General features: G+C 42.6%; 1 protein-coding gene across 13 annotated transcripts; it reads left to right on the top strand.

The window, feature by feature from the left end:
* Positions 1-4,085: 4,085 nt before the first annotated feature.
* On the top strand, positions 4,086-21,972 carry exoc7 (exocyst complex component 7). Of its 13 annotated transcripts, XM_014211510.2 has the most exons (22): positions 4,086-4,351; positions 4,721-4,786; positions 5,003-5,187; positions 5,677-5,782; positions 5,995-6,217; positions 9,192-9,359; positions 10,582-10,593; positions 14,601-14,693; positions 15,350-15,418; positions 15,925-16,070; positions 16,584-16,736; positions 16,899-16,997; positions 17,198-17,260; positions 17,393-17,459; positions 18,307-18,345; positions 18,863-18,922; positions 19,496-19,616; positions 19,956-20,051; positions 20,209-20,272; positions 20,879-20,920; positions 21,119-21,252; positions 21,489-21,972. In XM_014211510.2, exons 1-22 carry the CDS (start codon positions 4,292-4,294, stop codon positions 21,589-21,591), a joined length of 2,169 nt encoding a protein of 722 aa, XP_014066985.1. In that variant the 5' UTR covers positions 4,086-4,291; the 3' UTR covers positions 21,592-21,972. The 13 variants fall into 13 exon arrangements, with proteins under 13 accessions (XP_014066985.1, XP_014066992.1, XP_014067031.1 ...); XM_014211517.2 differs by lacking the exon at positions 10,582-10,593; XM_014211556.3 differs by lacking the exon at positions 14,601-14,693.
* Positions 21,973-23,198: the final 1,226 nt, after the last annotated feature.

Here is a 23,198-nt window from a genome sequence, read left to right as displayed (position 1 = left end):
ACCTCTGGCAGTCTCTATGGGGGTGCCACAGGGTTCAATTCTCGGGCCGACTCTCTTCTCTGTGTACATCAATGATGTCGCTCTTGCTGCTGGTGATTCTTTGATTCACCTCTACGCAGACGACACCATTCTGTATACCTCTGGCCCTTCTTTCGACACTGTGTTAACTAACCTCCAGATGAGCTTCAATGCCATACAACTCTCCTTCCGTGGCCCCCAACTGCTCTTAAATGCAAGTAAAACCAAATGCATGCTCTTCAACCGATCGCTGCCCGCACCTGCCCGCCTGTCCAGCATCACTACTCTGGACGGTTCTGACTTAGAATATGTGAACAACTACAAAAACCTAGGTGTCTGGTTAGACTGTAAACTTTCCTTCCAGACTCACATTAAACATCTCCAATTCAAAATGAAATCTAGAATTGGCTTCCTATTTCGCAACAAAGCCTCCTTCACTCATGCTGCCAAACATACCCTCGTAAAACTGACCATCCTACCGATCCTCGACTTCGGCGATTTCATTTACAAAACAGCCTCTAACACTCTACTCAACAAATTGGAAAAAGTCTATCACAGTGCCATCCATTTTGTCACGTTGGCTGGTCCTCGCTTCATACTCGTCGCCAAAGCCACTTGCTCCAGGTCATCTACAAGTCTCTGCTAGGTAAAGCCCCGCCTTATCTCAGCTCACTGGTCACCATAGCAGCACCCACCCGTAGCACGCGCTCCAGCAAGTATATCTCACTGGTCACCCCCAAAGCCATTTCTTCCTTTGAGTCTCCAGTTCTCTGCTGCCAATGACTGGAACGAACTGCAAAAATAGCTAAAGCTGGAGACTCATATCTCCCTCACTAGCTTTAAGCACCAGCTGTCAGAGCAGCTCACAGATCACTGCTCCTGTACATAGCTCATCTGTAAATTAGCCCATCCAACCTACCTCATCCCCCTACTGTATTCATTTATTTATTTATCTTGCTCCTTTGCACCCCAGTATCTCTACTTGCACATTCATCTTCTGCACATCCTACCATTCCAGTGTTTAATTACTATATTGTAATTACTTCATTTTTACATTTACAATTTAGTCATTTAGCAGACGCTCTTATCCAGAGCGACTTACAGTAGAGTGCATACATTTTATAAAAAAAATTTTTTTAATACTTCGCCACCATGGCCTATTTATTTATCTTATCCTACGTAATTTGCACATGCTGTATATAGATTTTTCTACTGTATTATTGATTGTATGTTTGTTTATTCCATGTGTAACTCTGTGTTGTTGTATGTGTCGAACTGCTTTGCTTTATCTTGGCCAGGTCGCAGATGCAAATGAGAACTTGTTCTCAACTAGCCTACCTGGTTAAATAAAGGTGAAATAAAATTAAATAAAAAAAATAATAAAGTCCTGATTCTCCATCCATTTCCAGAAGTGTGCACTTGAAGGCTCCCTGACATACTTCGGGAGAAGGATGGAAAATTGGGATGCAATGTGTAGGCCTTCCTGAAATGGACAAGAATTGTCTGCATTTATTTAAATAAGGATTTTGTGTGCGTATCGAATGTTGTGTTTTTGTTTTGTGTGTTCTCTCTGACAGGCAATGACTAAACAAGAAGAGTCATAGAGGGTGACTGCTCTCAGATTTGAACTTATGTTTGCATTATTTTGAATGCTACAGTATACCTAGAGTTTTACTAGAAACTAATGCAAATTAGGAACATTTTGTGACATTGCTTACCTTTGAAGAGTTTTCACATTATGATACCATTTCAAGTAAGAAAAAGGATCATTTCTAGATAAGTCTGTGCTTTTCCACTGTAGCTATACTGACTCAAAGCCTTATCTGTTTAATTTGTTGTTTTGCACATTATCCATAGACTTTATACAATACAGTGAATTGTTGTTTCTGACTTGTATTGTACAATCATGTTGCCTGTATAAATCTGATGGTTGTAAAGCAATATAGAAGATCAAGTTCATGTGTAAATAGTATATTTATGTAAAAAAAATGTGAGGCATATTTTTGGGCAAATATACTGCTCAAAGAAATAAAGGGAACACTTAAACAACACATCCTAGATCTGAATGAAATAAATAATCTTATTAAATACTTTTTTCTTTACATAGTTGAATGTGCTGACAACAAAATCACACAAAAATAATCAATGGAAATCCAATTTATCAACCCATGGAGGTCTGGATTTGGAGTCACACTCAAAATTAAAGTGGAAAACCACACTACAGGCTGATCCAACTTTGATGTAATGTCCTTAAAACAAGTCAAAATGAGGCTCAGTAGTGTGTGTGGCCTCCACGTGCCTGTATGACCTACCCAAAACGCCTGGGCATGCTCCTGATGAGGTGGCGGATGGTCTCCTGAGGGATCTCCTCCCAGACCTGGACTAAAGCATCCGCCAACTCCTGGACAGTCTGTGGTGCAACGTGGCATTGGTGGATGGAGCGAGACATGATGTCCCAGATGTGCTCAATTGGATTCAGGTCTGGGGAACGGGCGGGCCAGTCCATAGCATCAATGCCTTCCTCTTGCAGGAACTGCTGACAAACTCCAGCCACATGAGGTCTAGCATTGTCTTGCATTAGGAGGAACCCAGGGCCAACCGCACCAGCATATGGTCTCACAAGGGGTCTGAAGATCTCATCTCGGTACCTAATGGAAGTCAGGCTACCTCTGGCGAGCACATGGAGGGCTGTGCGGCCCCCCAAAGAAATGCCACCCCACACCATGACTGACCCACTGCCAAACCGGTCATGCTGGAGGATGTTGCAGGCAGCAGAACGTTCTCCACGGCGTCTCCAGACTCTGTCACGTCTGTCATGTGCTCAGAGTGAACCTGCTTTCATCTGTGAAGAGCACAGGGCGCCAGTGGCGAATTTGCCAATCTTGGTGTTCTCTGGCAAATGCCAAACGTCCTGCACGGTGTTGGGCTGTAAGCACAACCCCCACCTGTGGACGTCGGGCCCTCATACCACCCTCATGGAGTCTGTTTCTGACCGTTTGAGCAGACACATGCACATTTGTGGCCTGCTGGAGGTCATTTTGCAGGGCTCTGGCAGTGCTCCTCCTGCTCCTCCTTACACAAAGGCGGAGGTAGCGGTCCTGTTGCTGGGTTGTTGCCCTCCTACGACCTCCTCCACATCTCCTGATGTACTGGCCTGTCTCCTGGTAGCGCCTCCATGCTCTGGACACTACGCTGACAGACACAGCAAACCTTCTTGCCACAGCTCGCATTGATGTGCCATCATGGATGAGCTGCACTACCTGAGCCACTTGTGTGGGTGGTAGACTCCGTCTCATGCTACCACTAGAGTGAAAGCACCGCCAGCATTCAAAAGTGACCAAAACATCAGCCAGGAAGCATAGGAATTGAAAAGTGTTCTGTGGTCCCCACCTGCAGAACCACTCCTTTATTGGGGGTGTCTTGCTAATTGCCTATAATTTCCACCTGTTGTCTATTCCATTTGCGCAACAGCATGTGACTTTTATTGTCAATCAGTGTTGCTTCCTAAGTGGACAGTTTGATTTCACAGAAGTGTGATTGACTTGGAGTTACATTGTGTTGTTTAAGTGTTCCCTTTATTTTTTTGAGCAGTGTACATTTATAACATTTCCAAAATGAGCTGTGTGTTTTTGAGTTATTCTGGATTTACTTCATGAAGTGCATTACTAAACTTTTAGGAATCTGAAATCTCATTATTTTATTGTGTTACTTATTTATTTTATTTTTAATTTAGTTTATTTAGTAAATATTTTCTCAACTCTTTTTTCTTAACTGCATTGTTGGTTAAGGGCTTGTAAGTAAACATTACTGGTAAGATTTACACCTGTTGTATTCGGCGCATGTGACAAATAAAATATGATTTGATTACACCTCTCTGTTTTATAGTTTTACTTATGGGAACTTGATGAGAAGATATTTTCATTAAATTAAATGATGTGGCATAATTGAATCAATATTTTAAAGTAACTCATAAGACTACTTACGTCAGTCGTGCATGTTGGTCATAAATTAGGTTCAGTGCGCAACAAATGTTAGGATCGACAGCGACACCTTGTGGAACATTATTGCAACGTTTTCTTTCACAACAAAGATGGCCGCTGTTCATGACTGATGTGAAGAAGACGGATACGGAAGCGATCCAGTTTTGATTGCCCCGCCCCAGCTGATGAGAATCTGGGGGTCATTGTTATTATTTTGTTGAATAGCTTTTGCTATTATATTTTCAATATTGGTGGCCTTTCTTCTGTATCTACGTTTGCCAAAAACACCCAGGATGATTCCGACCGAGGATGCGTCCGCGAGGAAGAGGGAGATAGAGGAGAAACTAAAGCAGGTCCGTTTCAGGAAATGGGAAGGGAAGGAAATCTCTAGCTAGCTAACTAGCATTATTTACTAGCTAAGAGACATTTGACTTTGGCCACTACATGTTGTCCTCTCTATGGATGTTATAAGTGTAATTTGTTCAAATGAGTTTACAAGTGTACACTACACAGTCATACCAGACTTGACCTGTCGTAACACAGCCACACAGAGGCGTTTCTCTGTGATCAGCGTTCTCAGACCTTTAACGTTACACTAGGAATGGTTGATAAGCAGATGTTCCAACATAACCAAGCTAGGCTTTATTGTAGACATTCCTGTCACTATCCTGCCTCTCGGGCCGCTGTTGTCATAATTCGTTCGTTCCCTCTATGAGTAACAGGAACAGGAAACCCTGTCCTTCATCCGAGAGAATATGGAGAAGAGTGATCAGCTGACTAAAGGAATGGTATGTTGCAGGTTGACACTCTTTTCCCACTCAATACTCCTAGAAATATATTTCATATAGTTGGTGAATACAAAAGTCAATGGTTCCTTTCCAGACAACTATTTTCTGACATTTTCATAATCTGTACTGTACACTTGAAACCTAGGCCTAGTAATTCCACATAAACTGTTATTTTACTGCTGACTCTTTCTGCAACCCACCACTGCTCCCATGCAGGTGTCCATCTTGTCATCGTTTGAGAGTCGTCTGATGCAGCTGGAGAACTCCATCATCCCAGTACACAAGCAGACAGAGAACCTACAGAGGCTTCAGGAGAATGTGGATAAGACCCTGTCCTGCATGGACCATGTCATCAGTTATTACCATGTAGCCAAGGACACCGACAAGATCATCAGAGAGGGGTGAGAGTCAGACAGGGCTCCGGGGACAGACAGACAGACAGACAGACAGACAGACAGACAGACAGACAGACAGACAGACAGACAGACAGACAGAGAGAGAGAGAGAGAGAGAGAGAGAGCTGGCATCTATTTAGATAGATGCACACTGTTAAATAAAGGTTAATTAAAATAAATAAAATGTTCACACAGTTTCATTGAGTGTAACGTTTTGACCCAAAAGTCGGCGCAAGGCTATTTTTGCATTATCTCGCTCTACTTAACTATTATCCTATTATCCTTGGATTTAATATTCCATGATATGACAGTCATCATATTTTATTCAGCACTGTCCTATTGCTGTCCTATTGCTTCCTGTGTTGGAGTAGAGAGTACTGTAAGCAGTGCTGTTAACTACTAGCTATTAACTACTAGCTAACAGTCCGGGCAAAATGTCTTAGCTTGGGATAACAGACCAAAGCTGATACCTGGTGCTATGTTTCTATGTTCCAGGCCAACGGGCAGACTAGATGAGTACCTGGCCTGCATTGCCAAGATCCAGAAAGCTGTTGAGTACTTTCAGGACAACAACCCAGATAGCCCTGAGCTCAATACAGTGGTACAGTACTCAAATATCGGTCTCTTTCACTCGCTGTTGTTTTCTTGCTCTCTCTCTTTCTCTCTTCTTTCTCTCTTTCATCCCCCTCTCTCATCCCCTGTCTCTGTCTCTCTCTCTCACTCCCTCTAATCTCATTCCTCACATCCTGTTATCAATAACCATACATTCTCAACATTAAATACTTACCTCACTGTACTTTTTGCTATCTACAGAAAGCACGGTTTGAGAAGGGTAAGGAGCTGCTGGAGGCTGAGTTCCGTGGTCTGCTGACCCGCTACAGTAAGCCTGTTCCTCCCATCTTGATCCTGGATGCCATCACTGTAGATGAGGAGCTGGAGGTTCAGGAGGAGGTGACTCTAGAACACCTCCCTGAGGCCGTGCTACAGGATATCATCTGTATCTCTGGTTGGCTGGTGGAGTACGGACGCAACCAGGGTAGATCACCCACACTTTATACATTGTCACTGAACTCTGTCCCCAGTCATTTCTCCTTTAGCGTAGTCCCTTGGAGTATGGACTCAACCAGGGTACTTGTACTGTACATGAAATGCACTCACTCTTCCATTGATGTCCGTTTCATCGGTTCATCGGTTTCTTTTCAAAGGATGCTGATTCTCTTTTATAGTACATAAATCAAATTTTATTTGTCACATGCGCCGAATACAACAGGTGACCTTACAGTGAAATGCTTACTTACAAGGCCTGAACCAATAATGCAGTTTTAAGAAAAATACCGAAAGAAATAAAAGTAACAAATAATGAAAGTGCAGCAGTAAAATAACAATAGCGAGGCTATATACAGGGGGTTCCGGTACAGAGTCATGTGTCGTGTCTTTGGCTATGCCGGATTAAGTGATATGACATGCTAACTTATAAAAGTATTTCTCTGTAATTAATATTACCTGATTAAGCTAATCATGTAAATGTAATTAACCAGAAAGTCGGGGCACCACGGAAGAACGTTTATAGAGCTGTTATCTTCCGAATAAACTCTTAAAATACTTTGTAATATTTTACCTCGATAGCAGTCAATATTAACCCTTGTCTTATTTTCAGTCTCATAATGAAAGTTGTAAATTCTTGGCTATCTTCACGAACCCTGGCTAACAAGTTGAATCAGCAATACAAAATTGGGTTTAATTATTTATTTACTAAATACCTAACTAATCACACAGAATTACAAATACACAGAATACAATGATGTCATACAGAAAACGTCCTGGTGGACGGAACCTGTATGAAAGCTAGTTACACAAAGGAAAGGGGGTTGGGCTTGAATGAAAGAGCGGGAAGATTTAGGAACACAGAAACAGCAGCTATGCTATCGTAAATACATTATCTTATGCATTCTAAATTACCGCCCATTTGGAAAAGGAAAATGCAATAAATATTTACTCTGAGCTGCGCTTCGGTAGATTGGTCGTAGATGCTGGCCGGGTTGGCCAACAGATCTCCCTGTTTTCGGAAGAATGTCAATGGTGGTCCATTGGATACGTGGTGGTATCTTCGTCTGGTTGTTAGACTGGATCCGTCGTCCGTCCTTTCCTAACCCATGTTAGCAGCGGCCGCTGCTAACTCAACGGCTAGGAAGTAGCACTTCTGTAGTGAATAAGCTCAAAGTTCATACCAGTTCATACCAGAGCTCACGCCGAGGTTGGCTTAGTTCTGTACTTGACATGTGTGTCCTTCTAACGTAGAGGCTGCAGACCTCCCGTACTGGAACCAACTGGTTATCTTTTCGTCCAAGGATTATATAGTGGAGAGGGGGAGGGAGGTGTTTCATCGTTTATAACCCCTGTCTCTTCAAAGGGTTGGGCCACTGATCGAGCAGGGCACTTTCCTTATGAAAACCCAAATCTCTCATTCGGAAGCTAAAATTACATTTCATCTCCTAACAAACATTTTCAATATCAAACATTTCAATTGCATAACAATTCCATGTGACTCTGATAACTAGAGGGTGTATACTTTCTCAGATACAGTTTATGTCGTCCTGTCATCAGTCATAATGTCTCAGATGACAACCGAACTGACATACATACTCATTACGTTCCCAAGCATATTTCCAACTGGTTTTATGAACAAAATATTTGGTACCTTTCCCCATTTGTTTGATGTTCCCAGACTCTCTATATTTAACACAGGCTATTCAAGTCCTTCAGTAGATTCAGAGAGGGGAAGGGAGAAAGGTATTTATGGGGGGGGGGGGGTCATAAACCTTACCCACAGGCCAACGTCATGACACACTTATGGGGGGGGGGGCAATGCAAATAGTCTGGGTAGCCATTTGATTTGATTATTCAGGAGTCTTATGGCTTTGGGGTAGAAGCTGTTTAGAAGCCTCTTGGACCTAGACTTGGTTCTCCGTTACCGCTTGCCATGCAGCAGCAGAGAGAACAGACTATGACTAGGGTGGCTGGAGTCTTTGACAATTTTTAGGGCCTTCCTCTGACACCGCCTGGTATAGAGGTCCTGGATGGCAGGAAGCTTGGCCCCAGTGATGTACTGGGCCGTACGCACTACCCTCTGTAGTGCCTTGCGGTCGGAGGCTGAGCATTTGCCATACCAGGCAGTGATGCAACCAATCAGGATCCTCTCGATGGTGCAGCTGTAGAACCTTTTGAGGACCCATGACAAATCTTTTCAGTCTCCTGAGTGGGAATAGGTTTTGTCGTGCCCTCTTCAGTACTGTCTTGGTGTGCTTGGACCATGTCAGTTTGTTGGTGATGTGGACACCAAAGAACTTGAAACTCTCAAGCTGCTCCACTACGTGTAGACTTAATACTATTATGTAGATGTTATGTGGATTACGTGTTGAGGAGAGATAACAGGGCAATAGGAGATTGCAGTGCAGGTCACTCAGATGAAGCCAGTGTCAATGAGGAGGATGAGGATTCGGTCAGCCAGCAGGAAGAGCAGTAGCAGGACGGTGGATAGGGTCAGATGAGATCCCTACCAGCATCAACCCATCTCACCCTCAGGAACCGTAAGTGGCAGAAACAGACTAGCTGCCCCTTCTCTCAGGGTTAGTGCTATCCGGGATCCTTGGGACACCCCTACCATAAACCTAACCATACACCTATCTTAACCCTAACCGTTTTCAACTTCAATGGGGTGAGGTCAGAGTTAGGACGTCCCAAGGATACCCTTCAGCACACTACATGATCAGTTGAAAACCTTTTCCTTGCATTGGTGTACTCAGAACCTACCACACCCTTGTCAGTTCCATAATTATGGGTTTTATGGTGGTTGTCGTCCAAACCACTTCTTCTCTACCTCTGCAGACTTCATGATTATGTTCAACAGTTGTACTCAAAACCTGCTCCTAACATAGCTGTAGATTTCATAACCATATTTATGTATGATAGTTGTCCTCTCCTCTTGACCACATCTCCTCTCTGCTCTGCAGACTTTATGAACGTGTACTTCCAGATCCGCTCCAATCAGTTGGACCGCTCCATCAAGGGTCTGAAAGACCACTTCCGGAAGAGTTCTGCCTCTTCTGGCATCCTCTACTCGCCCGCCGTGCAGACCAAACGCAAGGACACGCCCACTAAGAAGGCACCCAAGAGACCAGGTCAGTGCCCTGATGCGGCCTGGTAACGTTACACTCTGCTGTGGCTCCATGACGATTCAACTATAGCTATAGTGTCACTATCACACTCATCCGTATGCTAAAATCATACCCACCACAAACAGGTTCATATCTACCACAAATTCACAGAATGCATTACTTCATCACAGTCACCAAACAGGAATATACACTCTGAGTGTACAAAACATTTTGAACACCTGCTCTTTCCATGAGACTGACCAGGTGAATCCAGGTGAAAGCTATGGTCCCTTATTGATGTCACCTGTTAAATCCACCATAGTAAGTGTAGATGGGGGAGGGGAGACAGGTGAAATAAGGAGTTTTAAGCCTTGAGACAATTGAGACATGGAATGTGTGTGTGCCATTCAGAGGGTGAATGGGCAAGACAAAATATTGAAGTGCCTTTTGAACAGGGTATGGAAGTAGTTTCCAGGCGCTGGTTTAGTGTGTCAAGAACTGCAGCGTTGCTGGGTTTTTCTCTCCTTTAACAGTTTCCCGTGTATTTAAAGAATGGTCCACCACCCAAAGGTCATCTAGCCAACTTGACACAACTGTGGGAAGCAATGGAGTCAACGTGGGCCAGCATCCCTGTGGAACGCTTTTGATACATTGTAGAGTCCATGCCACAACGAATTGAGGCTGTTCTGAGGGCAAAAGGGAGTGCAACTCAATATTAGGAATGTGTTCCTAATGTTTTGTACACTCAGTGTAGATATCAAGATAATCTATTATCATACACTGTAATACAATTTCAGACGGCTCACACACTTAAGAATGTCCCTCTGGTCTGAACATTCTGAATCAGATGATTGGTTATAGTTCCCCCTCTTGCGTAATTCTGTTCTGTTTCAAGTGTCCTCCAAATCACTGAGAGCATGATTCATCATTGTCGTCACGACTACCGAGCTTCTCTAGCATCATCAGCCTTATTAATGGACGACAGTGTCCCTCACCACCCCTTCTATGATTACATCCCAAATGGAACCCTATTCCCTATATAGTACACTGCTTTTGCCCAGGGTCCATAGGTCCCTGGTCAAAAGTAGTGCACTACTGTATGTAAGGAATAGGGTGCCATTTGGGACGTAGGCTATATGTTCCTGTGATTTTGCCTTCTCCTTGTCATGACCCCAACTAACCCCTCTGCTTTCCTCTTGTTTTATAATCCTCATGTGTATTGTGATGATGATGATGGTGATGACAGTCTACATCCCAGGTAAAGAGAAAAGCTTTAGTGTGTCTCTCTCTATCGTCTCGTTACCATCGCTTGCTTCTGTTAACTGGACGCCACATTTCACCACAAACGAGGGTGCCGTAGTCAGTGACCAGAACACCGTGAACTAGAAACATGCCATCTGACGTGGAAAGAGTTATGCTACCGCTCCCCTATTCAGCGTGATTGATAGTTTGTTGTTTTTGTCACTTAGGTTAGTTGGTCACCTCCAGTGGGGTTTCTTGATGTAGTTGGATACAGGAGGAAGAGGCAGACTTGACAGAAGCATCTTGCATGTCTTTATTTTGACCTCCCAGTTTTGCAGTTTCTTTGGTGTTTGCCAGAAGTGTTTGGGTTTTGTGTGTATTGTGACTGCTCTGCAACCAATATAAAAAGTTATAAAGTATTTTAAGGTAGTTTATAGATGGTTTATATTGACCGTCCTGAAAAGATAACATTTTCTCCATCAAAATCAGCGAAATACAGAACATGAACATATTTATACCGCTTGATTTAGAAGTAATTTAACCACATGGCCTGCAAGATTCGATAACTAAATGCTCCTATGCTATAACAATGCATTTGCTACATGGCTTACAGTGAGGGAAAAAAGTATTTAATCCCCTGCTGATTTTGTACGTTGCCCACTGACAAAGAAATGATCAGTCTATAATTTTAGTGGTAGGTTTATTTCAACAGTGAGAGACAGAATAACAACAATAAAAAACAGAAAAACGCATGTCAAAAATGTTATCATTTTACATTTACATTTTAGTCATTTAGCAGACGCTCTTATCCAGAGCGACTTACAGTAGTGAATGCATACATTTCATACATTTCATTTCATGCATTTTTTGTACTGGCCCCCCGTGGGAATCGAACCCACAACCCTGGCGTTGCACACACCATGCTGACGTTGCAAACACCATGCTCTACCAACTGAGCCACAGGGAAGGCATATATAAATTGAATTGCATTTTAATGAGGGAAATAAGTATTTGACCCCTCTGCACAACATGACTTAGTACTTGGTGGAAAAACCCTTGTTGGCAATCACAGAGGTCAGACGTTTCTTGTAGTTGGCCACCAGGTTTGCACACATCTCAGGAGGGATTTTGTCCCACTCCTCTTTGCAGATCTTCTCCAAGTCATTAAGGTTTCGAGGCTGACGTTTGGCAACTTGAACCTTCAGCTCCCTCCACAGATTTTCTATGGGATTAAGGTCTGGAGACTGGCTAGGACACTCCAGGACCTTAATGTGCTTCTTCTTGAGCCACTCCTTTGTTGCCTTGGCCGTGTGTTTTGGGTCGTTGTCATGCTGGAATACCCTTCCTCGACCCATTTTCAATGCCCTGCCTGAGGGAAGGAGGTTCTCACCCAAGATTTGACGGTACATGGCCCAGTCCTTTCATGCGGTGAAGTTGTCCTGTCCCCTTAGCAGAAAAATACCCCCAAAGCATAATGTTTCCACCTCCATGTTTGACAATGGGGATGGTGTTCTGGGGTCATAGGCAGCATTCCTCCTCCTCCAAACACGGCGAGTTGAGTTGATGCCAAAGAGCTCCATTTTGGTCTCATCTGACCACAACACTTTCACCCAGTTGTCCTCTGAATCATTCAGATGTTCATTGGCAAACTTCAGACAGGCATGTATATGTGCTTTCTTGAGCAGGGGGACCTTGCGGGCGCTGCAGGATTTCAGTCCTTCACGGCGTAGTGTGTTACCAATTGTCTTCCTGGTGACTATGGTCCCAGCTGCCTTGAGATCATTGATAAAATCCTTCCGTGTAGTTCTGGGCTGATTCCTCACCGTTCTCATGATCATTGCAACTCCACGAGGTGAGATCTTGCATGGAGCCCAAGGCCGAGGGAGATTGACAGTTCTTTTGTGTTTCTTCCATTTGCGAATAATCGCACCAACTGTTGTCACCTTCTCACCAAGCTGCTTGGCGATGGTCTTGTAGCTCATTCCAGCCTTGTGTAGGTCTACAATCTTGTCCCTGACATCCTTGGAGAGCTCTTTGGTCTTGGCCATGGTGAAGAGTTTGGAATCTGATTGATTGCTTCTGTGGACAGGTGTCTTTTATACAGGTAACAAACTTGAGATTAGGAGCACTCCCTTTAACCTCTATGGGCTAGGTGGGACGCAAGCGTCCCACCCGTGGTGCACTCCATCAACAGCAGGTGCATTTCAAGAGCGGCAAATTTGAATCCAAATAAATGTCAAAATTCAAATTTTTCAAACATACAACTATTTTACACCCTTTGAAAGATAAACATCTCCTTAATCTAACCACGTTTTACGATTTCAAAAAGGTTTTACGGCGAAAGCATACATTTAGAGTATGTTAGGACAGTACATTTACAAGAGTTGTGTGTAATGTTTTGTCAATTCAAAGACAGGGTCACCAAAACCATAAAACCAGCTAAAATGATGCACTAACCTTTTACAATCTCCATCAGATGACACTCCTAGGACATTATGTTAGACAATGCATGCATTTTTAGTTCTATCAAGTTCATATTTATATCCAAAAACAGCGTTTTACTATGGCATTGATGTTGAGGAAATCGTTTCCCTCCAATAACCGGCAGTCAAGTCAGCAACACAAATTAAATAATTAAAATTAGAAAACATTGGTAAAATATTATATTGTCATTTAAAGAATTATATATTTACATCTCTTGAACGCAATCAACTTGCCAGATTTAAAAATAACCTTACTGGGAAATCACACTTTGCAATAATCTGAGCAGGGTTTTGCCTGCCAAATGAGTTCTGTTATACTCACAGACACCATTCAAACAGTTTTAGAAACTTTAGAGTGTTTTCTATCCATATATAATAAGTATATGCATATTCTAGTTACTGGGTAGGATTAGTAACCAGATTAAATCGGGTACATTTTTTTATCCAGCCGTGAAAATACTGCCCCCTAGCCCTAACAGGTTAAGAGTGTGCTCCTAATCTCAGCTCGTTACCTGTATAAAAGACACCTGGGAGCCAGAAATCTTTCTGATTGAGAGGGGGTCAAATACTTATTTCCCTCATTAAAATGCAAATGAATTTATAACATTTTTGACACGCGTTTTTCAGGATTTTTGTTGTTGTTATTCTGTCTCTCATTGTTCAAATAAACCTACCATTAAAATTATAGACTGATCATTTCTTTGTCAGTGGGCAAACGTACAAAATCAGCAGGGGATCAAATACTTTTTTCCCTCACTGTATATTCAATTCTATTATAATTGATCAAAACATTTGCTCAGTAATAGCTTATGTTGCTAGAATTGAAAACATCATAGGCAAAGCATAGGTTGAGGAATAAGGATTGTTTCAGACATTTCTACATAGATATATTTCTGCATCATTATTTCTATTCTGTCTCCCACTTCATTGATATTACTAATAATGCATCACATGCTTACTAACACAAAAACCCAAGTCGTAATCGTGTACTGTTTTACTTGCTCTCTATTTGTTTGCATTAACTCAGGCTTTTGTATGAATCTACACATCTATAAGATGTAAAACATATAACCATGTAACACTTTTACCTACCAATGCTACGTTAATGTTATAACAGTAGTAGTGTGAGTGAATGTCCATAATAACAATGCTGAAATGAATGTATTGTTAATTCTGATGGCTGTTTTGTTTGTGTTTGTATAATGAACCTAACCTTTACATTTTCTTTTTGTGACATTGCTGGTGGAGTGTGCTTCGGCGCACCCGTCATAGTGTGTTTATCTAGCTGTGCTGTAGTTCTACCTTGTAGTTGTATTTCTGTGTTGTGTAGTAGCGGTGCGAGGCCACGGTTCCCATTGCCCCCCATCTCTTCTCACTCATGATTGGTGGTGGTGAAGGGATGTGGTGTTGGTGTATCTTCATCACACTTCCTAGCTCTCTTCCTCTCATCTCTCTTCCCCCGTTCCTACTTCGTTTCTCTATCTTCTTTTCTTCTCTGTGGACCCCTGGATTGTGTCTGTGTGTCACTCTATGGGAGCAGGGACCATTCGCAAGGCTCAGAACCTTCTCAAACAGTACTCTCAGCATGGTCTGGATGGGAAAAAGGGGGGCTCTAACCTCACTCCTTTGGAAGGTAACGCACCCTGGCTTTGTTGTCTTGTCTTCGGTGTCTCTCTCTCTCTCTCTCTCTCTCTCTCTCTCTCTCTCTATCACTATACCAGTGTACTGGGGTTACTGGTCTGTTGCTCTTGTCCAGGTTAACTTGTTGTTTTTGTTAAACAACAGACACACAGGAACCTCTACAGAGTCACTGGCTGTTAGACGCTGCAAATAATTTAAGTTATGCTGTTTAATGAATACAAAATATAGTTGTAATTCAAATGTTTCATCTTCAGTGTAAGGTGAATGTTATAACTCCTTTTTAGCTAGCCTGAAATATACCACATTGAAATGTACTATTTGGTAATAGAAGTTTACTTACAACACTTAAAACGTGTTAGAACTGCAGCAGGTCTGAACTGGTGTGACTTCTGGCTTTCAAAGTCATGTAAATTTGGCTCCTGTAAAAGCTATAACATCCACTAACTATCTCAGACACAGGTCAAACAAACGCACAAACCCACTGGTCCCCCTGACCTCACCCTGCCCCCCAACAAGGGTGTTCTCTGCTTTCCCCGCTGGGTGCTTGGTGGTCAGTATATGTTTCTAGGTGAGTCCCAGGCTTACCACTCGGCCTATAGGAGTGAGCCTGGTTCCATCACTATACCCCCCCCTCCCCCCACCCATCAGGTCACGATCATGACCAGCGGGTCAAACACCAGTCAGACGCCCTGACCGACAAGCATGGGGCAGCAGCAGGTGAGTAAGGGGGAAGTTTGCTCCAAAATGTCCAGTATGGGGAACAAGACACCCACCAGTATTCAAGCCCGTAGGATGTGATACCAGGTTCAGCACACATCCATTGACTGCTATGGAAGCCAGTGGATATGTGCTGACAATTAAAAAGTTAGCTATTATTGTTTAAAAAACCTCATCAAATAGTAGTCAGTGGTTCCTTTCAGCTAATATACTGTCATTATATCAATGTGAAGTAAATTCTCCCCTACTGGCATTCTCCATTTTGCTTTTGAAATACAGTGAATATAATTTTTAACAAATACATGCCCAATATTTATCTCCCTTGCGGGAAAAAACACCATTCATGGAAGTAGCACATCAAGTAAGCATGCTGTAAATACACATATCTAAACAGTCATAATTCTCAGTCAGGATTGTTGGTATTATTGCAACCTGCCCAATGCCCCTGGTCCACCAAATCTCCTCTCCACCCTGTCCCCTAACTGACCTCACCGTGTGCCCCTCAGGGAAGGATGATGTCCTGGACATAGAGATCGACTCTTACATCCACTGCATCAGTGCCTTTGTGAAGCTGGCCCAGAGTGAATATGCCCTGCTCACAGAGATCATCCCTGAACACCACCAGAAGAAGACCTTTGACTCCCTCATACAGGTCAGGCCTCAGACAGGCAAACCACAGGCCTTTATGACTCCCTCATATAGGTCAGGCCTCAGACAGCCAAACCACAGACCTTTATCATTTCGGTTGCCTCTTTTTTTCATGTCAGATGTGGACAGTAATATCATAGTTCACTGTATGGTCAGGTCTCAACCAAAGACAGGCAAACAATAGGAATTTCTTACCCAGAAGAAGACTAATATAACATGATTTATGGTCTCCTGAGTTTACTGTGTCTGTGCAAATAACAAGATTGTTTTCAAAGAGAATGTTGTCAAATCAAAGTTTATTGGTCTCATGCACAGGATACAGGGTGTAAATGGAACGGTGAAATACTTACTTGCAAGCTCTCCTCAACTGTACAATACACATGATCAAAAATGTAAAGAAATATATAAGAAAAAGTAGTAAAATAGGAATGTTGACAGAGGCGTGAGGTACCGGCTCTGATATATGTACAGTGAAGCTGACTCCTCGTGTTTCTGTGTCTGATCTCCTGTGTCTTAGGAAGCCCTGGACAACCTGATGCTGGAGGGAGACAACATAGTAGCGGCAGCACGCCGGGCCATCATGAGACACGACTACTCTGCTGTCCTCACCATCTTCCCCATCCTCAGGCACCTGAAACAGACCAAGCCAGACTTTGACTCCACGCTCCAGGTAATGTAACCTACAGGCCTCACTTAAGCAGATGTATGAATTAACAATAAACAATCTGAAATGTAATGCCAAAGCCAATTTTACATTGGAGAAAAAAAGCTTTTTGAATTAAATTGTATTATGATCTAATTTCCCTTTTCCCTTCATGGTATGTATCTACAGGGCACAGCTGCCAGTACCAAGAACAAGCTTCCTACCCTCATCACGTCCATGGAGACTATCGGAGCCAAAGCCCTGGAGGAGTTTGCAGACAGCATCAAGGTAAGAGCAACTACCCTCCACCGATTACTCCTTAGTTCTTTCAACCATATTATGCACAGCTTGAACCCATTAACAAACTATTCATAAACTATTTACAGTATAATATGTATGGACATTTTATTAGGACCAGCATCTCCTAGTGTTCTTGTAAGAGAAAAAATATTGAAGACAAATTTGTCTCTCTCTCTTTTCTATGACAGAATGACCCTGACAAGGAGTACAACATGCCTAAGGATGGAACTGTCCATGAGCTCACCAGCAATGTAAACCAACACCCTCCCTCTTGACATACAGTCTGGAGTTTATATAGTGGCATATGTTGCTGTTAGCCTCTCCATGTCACATACCATCATCCCTTACATTATTCCTCACCCTGGTCTCTCTCTCTTCCCCAGGCCATCCTGTTCCTTCAGCAGCTGCTGGACTTCCAGGAGACAGCCGGAGCTATGCTGGCCTCTCAAGGTAGGGAGGGCTGAGTGGACTGTCCTGTCCAGGCACCCTATTCCCTATAAGGTCCACTACTTTTTACCAGGGCCCATATGGCTCTGTTCAAAAGTAGCGCACTATATAGGGAATAGGGTGCCATTTGGGATGGGCTCCAGGTCTGCTGTTAGTGTCCACCAGCTTCTGTCTGTCCATTGTTTGTCTGTTCTGAAACGGTAGTAGTAGACCATCCCATCTTTGTCGGAGAAGTCCCCATGTATCCACCAACTGATATATGTAATAGAAACTAGACGTCCTCCTTATCTCCAGTTACGTCACATCAGCATTTCTCTCTTCCAGAGTTCTTTCTGGTCCTTCTTCCTCTCCCTGTGTCTGTAACTTCCTCTAATGTGTTGCTGACTTGAACTCATCTCTTCTTCACCTCTTCCTCGCCATCGCTGCTGCACTGCCTTTCTCTGCCTCTAGAGGGAGCCCCTAAACACTCCATATACTGTACTATGGACAGGCTGTTCCCTTTCTAGGGACTATCTGGGTAACCATTTCTAACCTCAATGGCCACACATATCAGCATTTGAACCCTTTGAGAGGGTAAGATATGGACCGTCATAACAAGACCAATCATACTAGCAATAAGGATGAAAAGGGGCCCCCACTGTCCGGGTTTGTCCCTCCTGCATCCTGGTACCGTGACCCTATACCCTCACCCCATGCCCCTTTCCCATAAACCACCATACTCTACCTATCGCTGTCTGGCTGTTAACAGTACTTTGCTTACTCTGCACTAACATATCTTTTCTAACCTTTTGCACTTTGCTTCTCTCATCTTTTCTGTCTCTCTCTTTTTTGCCTTGCCTCTGCCCTAAAGTACTGGGGGACACGTACAATATCCCTTTAGACCCCCGAGGTAAGCCAACACAAGACAGGTTTCACAGGTGCTTCACTACCAGAGGAGTAGGAAAGGACAGAGCCATTAATACGTTTCTGACTTTATGAATGGTCTCAGGTTTTTATCAACATGTTGTTTAGGATTTAGTTAATGGATGAGTAATGTTACACAAAAGCCATTAACAGAAATACATCGATAGTAAGTATGGGTAGTAGTATTGCATCCTTATATGATTGTGAAGACTGTGGAACATGGATCATGCTACTGAGGTGCTTACAGTATTATGGAAATTGCGTTTTTCCAGCAAGTCACACTCTCCCATATATTTTACATTTCAATTTTAATTGAGCTTTCGCCTCTAATGAATTAAGTTATTTCAACAGGAAGAAAAATGACTATAATTGAAATCCCAAAAGAGATCATGGGAGATGATATGATATTATATCCCAGTTGAGGGATTAGCAGTGACACAGTGGATTATGTAACTCAACGGTTATAGATAGATCTTATGTTAACACTGTTTTACAATCTGCAGAGACCAGTTCGTCAGCCAGCAGCTCTGAGTTCAGTAGGAGACTTCTCAGCACCTACATATGTAAGTTTAGGAAGTGAAGATGTGCATGTTAAAACGTTGCATGTTATAAAGAAAATCAAGAGCTTAATTAAAGGTAGACTCAGCGTTTTAACGTTGCCACGAGCAGCAATGCTGATATTGCGATTAATGCGATGCAAGATTTTGCTGTCACACAGAGTATCTCCGCATGTGCAAAGGTTCGCGTCACGCTGTTACAGGGTGGTTGCTACAGGACCAAAACAGCGGAGAAGTTTAACCTTCACCCTTCAATGCTCATAGTTGTTGCGAAATGAACTGCTGCTGTTTACATTGCGTCTACGTCGTCTCGCTGAGTCTACCTTTAAGTAAAGAAACATGCTGTATGTAATCAATTTGTACAGTAGCTATATAAAGGACAGCGCTTTGAAATGTTTTGGTCACATTATTTAACTTTTCTCCAACACAAACGTCCCCTCAATGACAATAAAGTTGATCCTATATATCTTATATCTCCATAACTAGATTATTTAAAATGTGCAAACAGTTGGAACCAACCAAGCACAGTTTACGAATGTCCTTGGTGCTGATTCTGAATCTGGTTTTCTTCTCTCTCAGGTAAAGTGTTGGGGAACTTGCAGCTGAATCTTCTCAGTAAATCCAAGGTGTACGAGGACTCTGCTCTGAGTGCCATCTTCCTCCACAACAACTACAACTACATCCTCAAGTCCCTGGAGAAGTAGGCCCCGATATCCCCTTATTATCCCACCAACGTGCCAGCACGACCTCACACACAAACCATTTCAATTGATATATTTCGAAACTACTAGTACCCCTATTGATATCAGCTACTCAAACATATATATAGCCTACAGTAAACATTAATCAACAAACACTTTGCCACGGAGCCAAACACCTTTTCTAACGCAAATGCTCAGGCAGAGAATTGATATACCATAAAGCAAGAATATACTTAGTCAAAGTCACATGTTATTTTAACCATATTACCCTGTGTGTCCGTGTGTGTGTGTGTGTGTGTGTGTGTGTGTGTCCATGTGTGTGTCCGTCCCTCCCTCAGGTCTGAACTGATCCAGTTGGTGACAGTGACTCAGAAGAAGGCTGAGAGTTCATACAGAGAGCTGATAGAACAGCAGATACAGATATACCAGCGCAGGTAAATACATAATGGGCTGAAGGGCATCTGGGTACGCTCTCATTTAGATGTAGCTACAGCATGTTTCTGAATCACTAGCTAGTACCTGCACTACGTTAACTATCTCCTGTGATCTTAGATAACATGCTGTTCTGTTGTTTGTCTTGCTTTTCTTTAGCTGGTACAAGGTCACAGAGCATATTACGGACCGGAACATGCCTGCCTTCCAACCAGGAACCAAGGTGAGACTGTTTACTTGATATGCGTATGTACACTGAGTGTACAAAACATGAACAGCTGCTCTTTCCATGATAGACTGAATCCAGGTGAAAGCTACGATTGCCCTTATTGATGTTACTTGTTAAATCCACTTCGATCAGTGTAGATGAAGGGGAGGATAGAGGCTAAAGAATGATTTTTAAGCCTTAAAACAATTGAGACATGGATTGTGTATGTGTGCCATTCACAGGGGTATGGTAGTAGCTGCCAGGCACACCGGTTTGTTTCAAGAACTGAAACACTGCTGGGTTTTTCCACGCTCAACCGTTTCCCATGTGTATCAAGAATGGTCCACCACCCAAAGGACATCCAGCCAACTTGACACAACTCTGGGAAGCATTGGAGTCAACATGGGCCAGCATTCCTGTGGAATGCTTTTGACACCTTGTAGAATCCATGCCCCGACGAATTGAAGCTGTTTTGAAGACAACTCAATATTAGGAAGGATGTACACTCGGTGTATATACAAAGCATACAGCCTTGTTTGCGATAATTAGCTTGCTGTGCACATTTGCTATTTTATCTGTACATGTGAAGTAAATGGCCTTCCATATGTTCCCTCTCATCAGCTGAAAGACAAAGAGCGTCAGGTGATCAAAGACAAGTTTAAGGTAAGATAACCAACAGCATGCAGGTAACACAAAACACATTCAATCCCTACCAAGGATATACTGAGGATTCAAGAGTGATGAATTGGATACTTTTTAAATGTGCCAACATATCAGTTAAAATGTCTTCAATTTAATCTCTAGCTCCATGAACGTATGGTTTAAACGTATGCTTATGGACTGATCCCTTGCTCTCTGTAGGGATTCAACGATGGTCTGGAGGAGCTGTGTAAGATCCAGAAGGTGTGGGCCATCCCAGACAAGGAGCAGAGAGACGCCATCCGCCACGCCCAGAGGAGAGTGGTGTCGGAGGCCTACAGGGCCTTCCTACAGAGGTGAGTCTTAAGCACCACCACTACTGTGACATCGGTGTTATTCCTCCTCTCTCTCACATATTGTAAAGGATGGTAACCATTGTAACTTGTAGGAAATGCATTTATTTTCTGGGGTCATCTTCTGTTAGTCAGAACCTCGCTAAAAGGGTTTCCTTTCTCTACGCAGCTCAGTTAGGAAGGACGGCTGTAAGTTTACACAAAACATTGTTACTCATGAATGTTGAATTCCTTCATAGATACGCCAACATTTCGTTCACCAAAAATCCTGAGAAATACCACAAGTATCGTCCAGAGCAGGTGGAGGAGATGATCGAGAGGCTTTTTGATACCTCAGCCTAAGCCACGCCCATTGACCACACCCGCAAAGTAACCATACCCCCAACCCTCATAACACTCAGCTCAACCTCTTGGGTCCCCTACGCCTAGGGCCTGTTCAGGAGGATGTAACGTTCACATAGAAATGCATTGTGTAGAACAGATATGATTGTCAGATAAAATAGGGAATTGTGTCACCTCTATTCATTCTATTTATATCTGCAACATTTGGAAAGTTTTACTGAATAAACCCCAGAGTTCCTGCCTCCCCTGAGACACCCATTGCCATATGGGTGTCTCATACTTTATGCTCTTTTTTTATATAGTAATGTATTTATATGTAATTTACTTGTTCTCCAATCAATGAGCATCTGAATCTAATAAAGCAAAGTCTGTGATTTGCGATGATGCTGTTATTGTTTTGTTGGTGGTGGGTAATGCAATTGCATAATAGAACAGTAGCTACATATAATTGTCCAGTCAGTGTGTTATGTACTAACAACTAATCTAATTTAAATGTTATCAGATGTTAATAGAATAGAATTACCAGTTGTCAATTATTGTTGTCCCATTGTCATTTATTCCAAATTATGGTTATTCTGGTGAAACTATTAGTTTCATCTTTGAAACCATTTGTTTCAAGGTATTAGCTTAATCTAGAATAGATGTTAAGATTGGATGAATACAGCAATAATTCATGACAAGGATTGTGTGGCCGGATCTGTACATTTTATAAGATACTACCTTCCGACCACACTAAATCCTGAAATCATCAAAATACTAATAATGTCGAGAGTTAGCTAATGTTTGGATTTGAGTCGACAGACACATCAGTTGTAGAGGACCTTGGAGATGGGCATTGGAGAGAGAGATGCAATAGGAAGGTAGAGTAGTAGGATTATTGCTGGAAATGTAGAAACAATAGGAAGGTAGAGGAGTAGGACTATTGTTGGACACTTGGCCTTATTATTCAGCTCCTCTACATTAATACTAATACCCAGCATTGTTTGCAAGTGTTTCTATTTACATTTTAGTCATATATTCAGAGCGACATACAATTAGTGCATTCATCTTAAGATAGCTAGGTAAGAGAACACAACACAATCGTATCAAGTACATTTCCCTCAGCAAAGAATTTATCAGCAAAGTCAGTGTTAGTGGGAAAAGGGCTTGTTAATTTTTTTTCTGTCAGTTCTTGAGGAGTTTGTGACAGCTGAGTAGGCGATATCAATGGACAGTTCAAGAGGCCAAGGTCTAATAGATTCCCTAATGAATGATAGAACAGAGAGAGGTTGGATATACAGTGCATTCGGGAAGTATTCAGACTAGAGGTTGACCGATTAATCGGAATGGCCGATTAATTAGGGCCGATTTCAAGGTTTCATAATAATCGGTAATCTGCATTTTTGGACACTGATTATGGCCGATTACATTGCACTCCACGAGGAGACTGCGTGGCAGGCTGACTACCTGTTACGCGAGTGCAGCAAGGTGCTAGCTAGCATTAAACTTATCTTATAAAAAAAACAATCGATCTTAACATAATCACTAGTTAGCTACACATGGTTGATGATATTACTAGTTTATCTAGCTTGTCCTGCGTTGCATATAATCGATGCGGTGCCTGTTCA

The sequence above is a fragment of the Salmo salar genome, chromosome 01, assembly GCF_965601325.2.
Source record: "Salmo salar chromosome 01, fSalSal1, whole genome shotgun sequence".
In the NCBI taxonomy this organism is placed as follows: domain Eukaryota; kingdom Metazoa; phylum Chordata; class Actinopteri; order Salmoniformes; family Salmonidae; genus Salmo; species Salmo salar.
This window is presented reverse-complemented; position numbering and strand designations above follow the sequence as displayed.

Coding starts and splice junctions, on each gene's coding strand:
- exoc7 (XM_014211510.2), top strand. CDS start 4,292: ATGATTCCGACCGAGGATGCGTCCGCGAGGAAGAGGGAGATAGAGGAG. Junction 4,787..5,002: donor ATCAGCTGACTAAAGGAATG/GTATGTTGCAGG, acceptor GCTCCCATGCAG/GTGTCCATCTTGTCATCGTT. Junction 5,188..5,676: donor GACAAGATCATCAGAGAGGG/GTGAGAGTCAGA, acceptor TCTATGTTCCAG/GCCAACGGGCAGACTAGATG.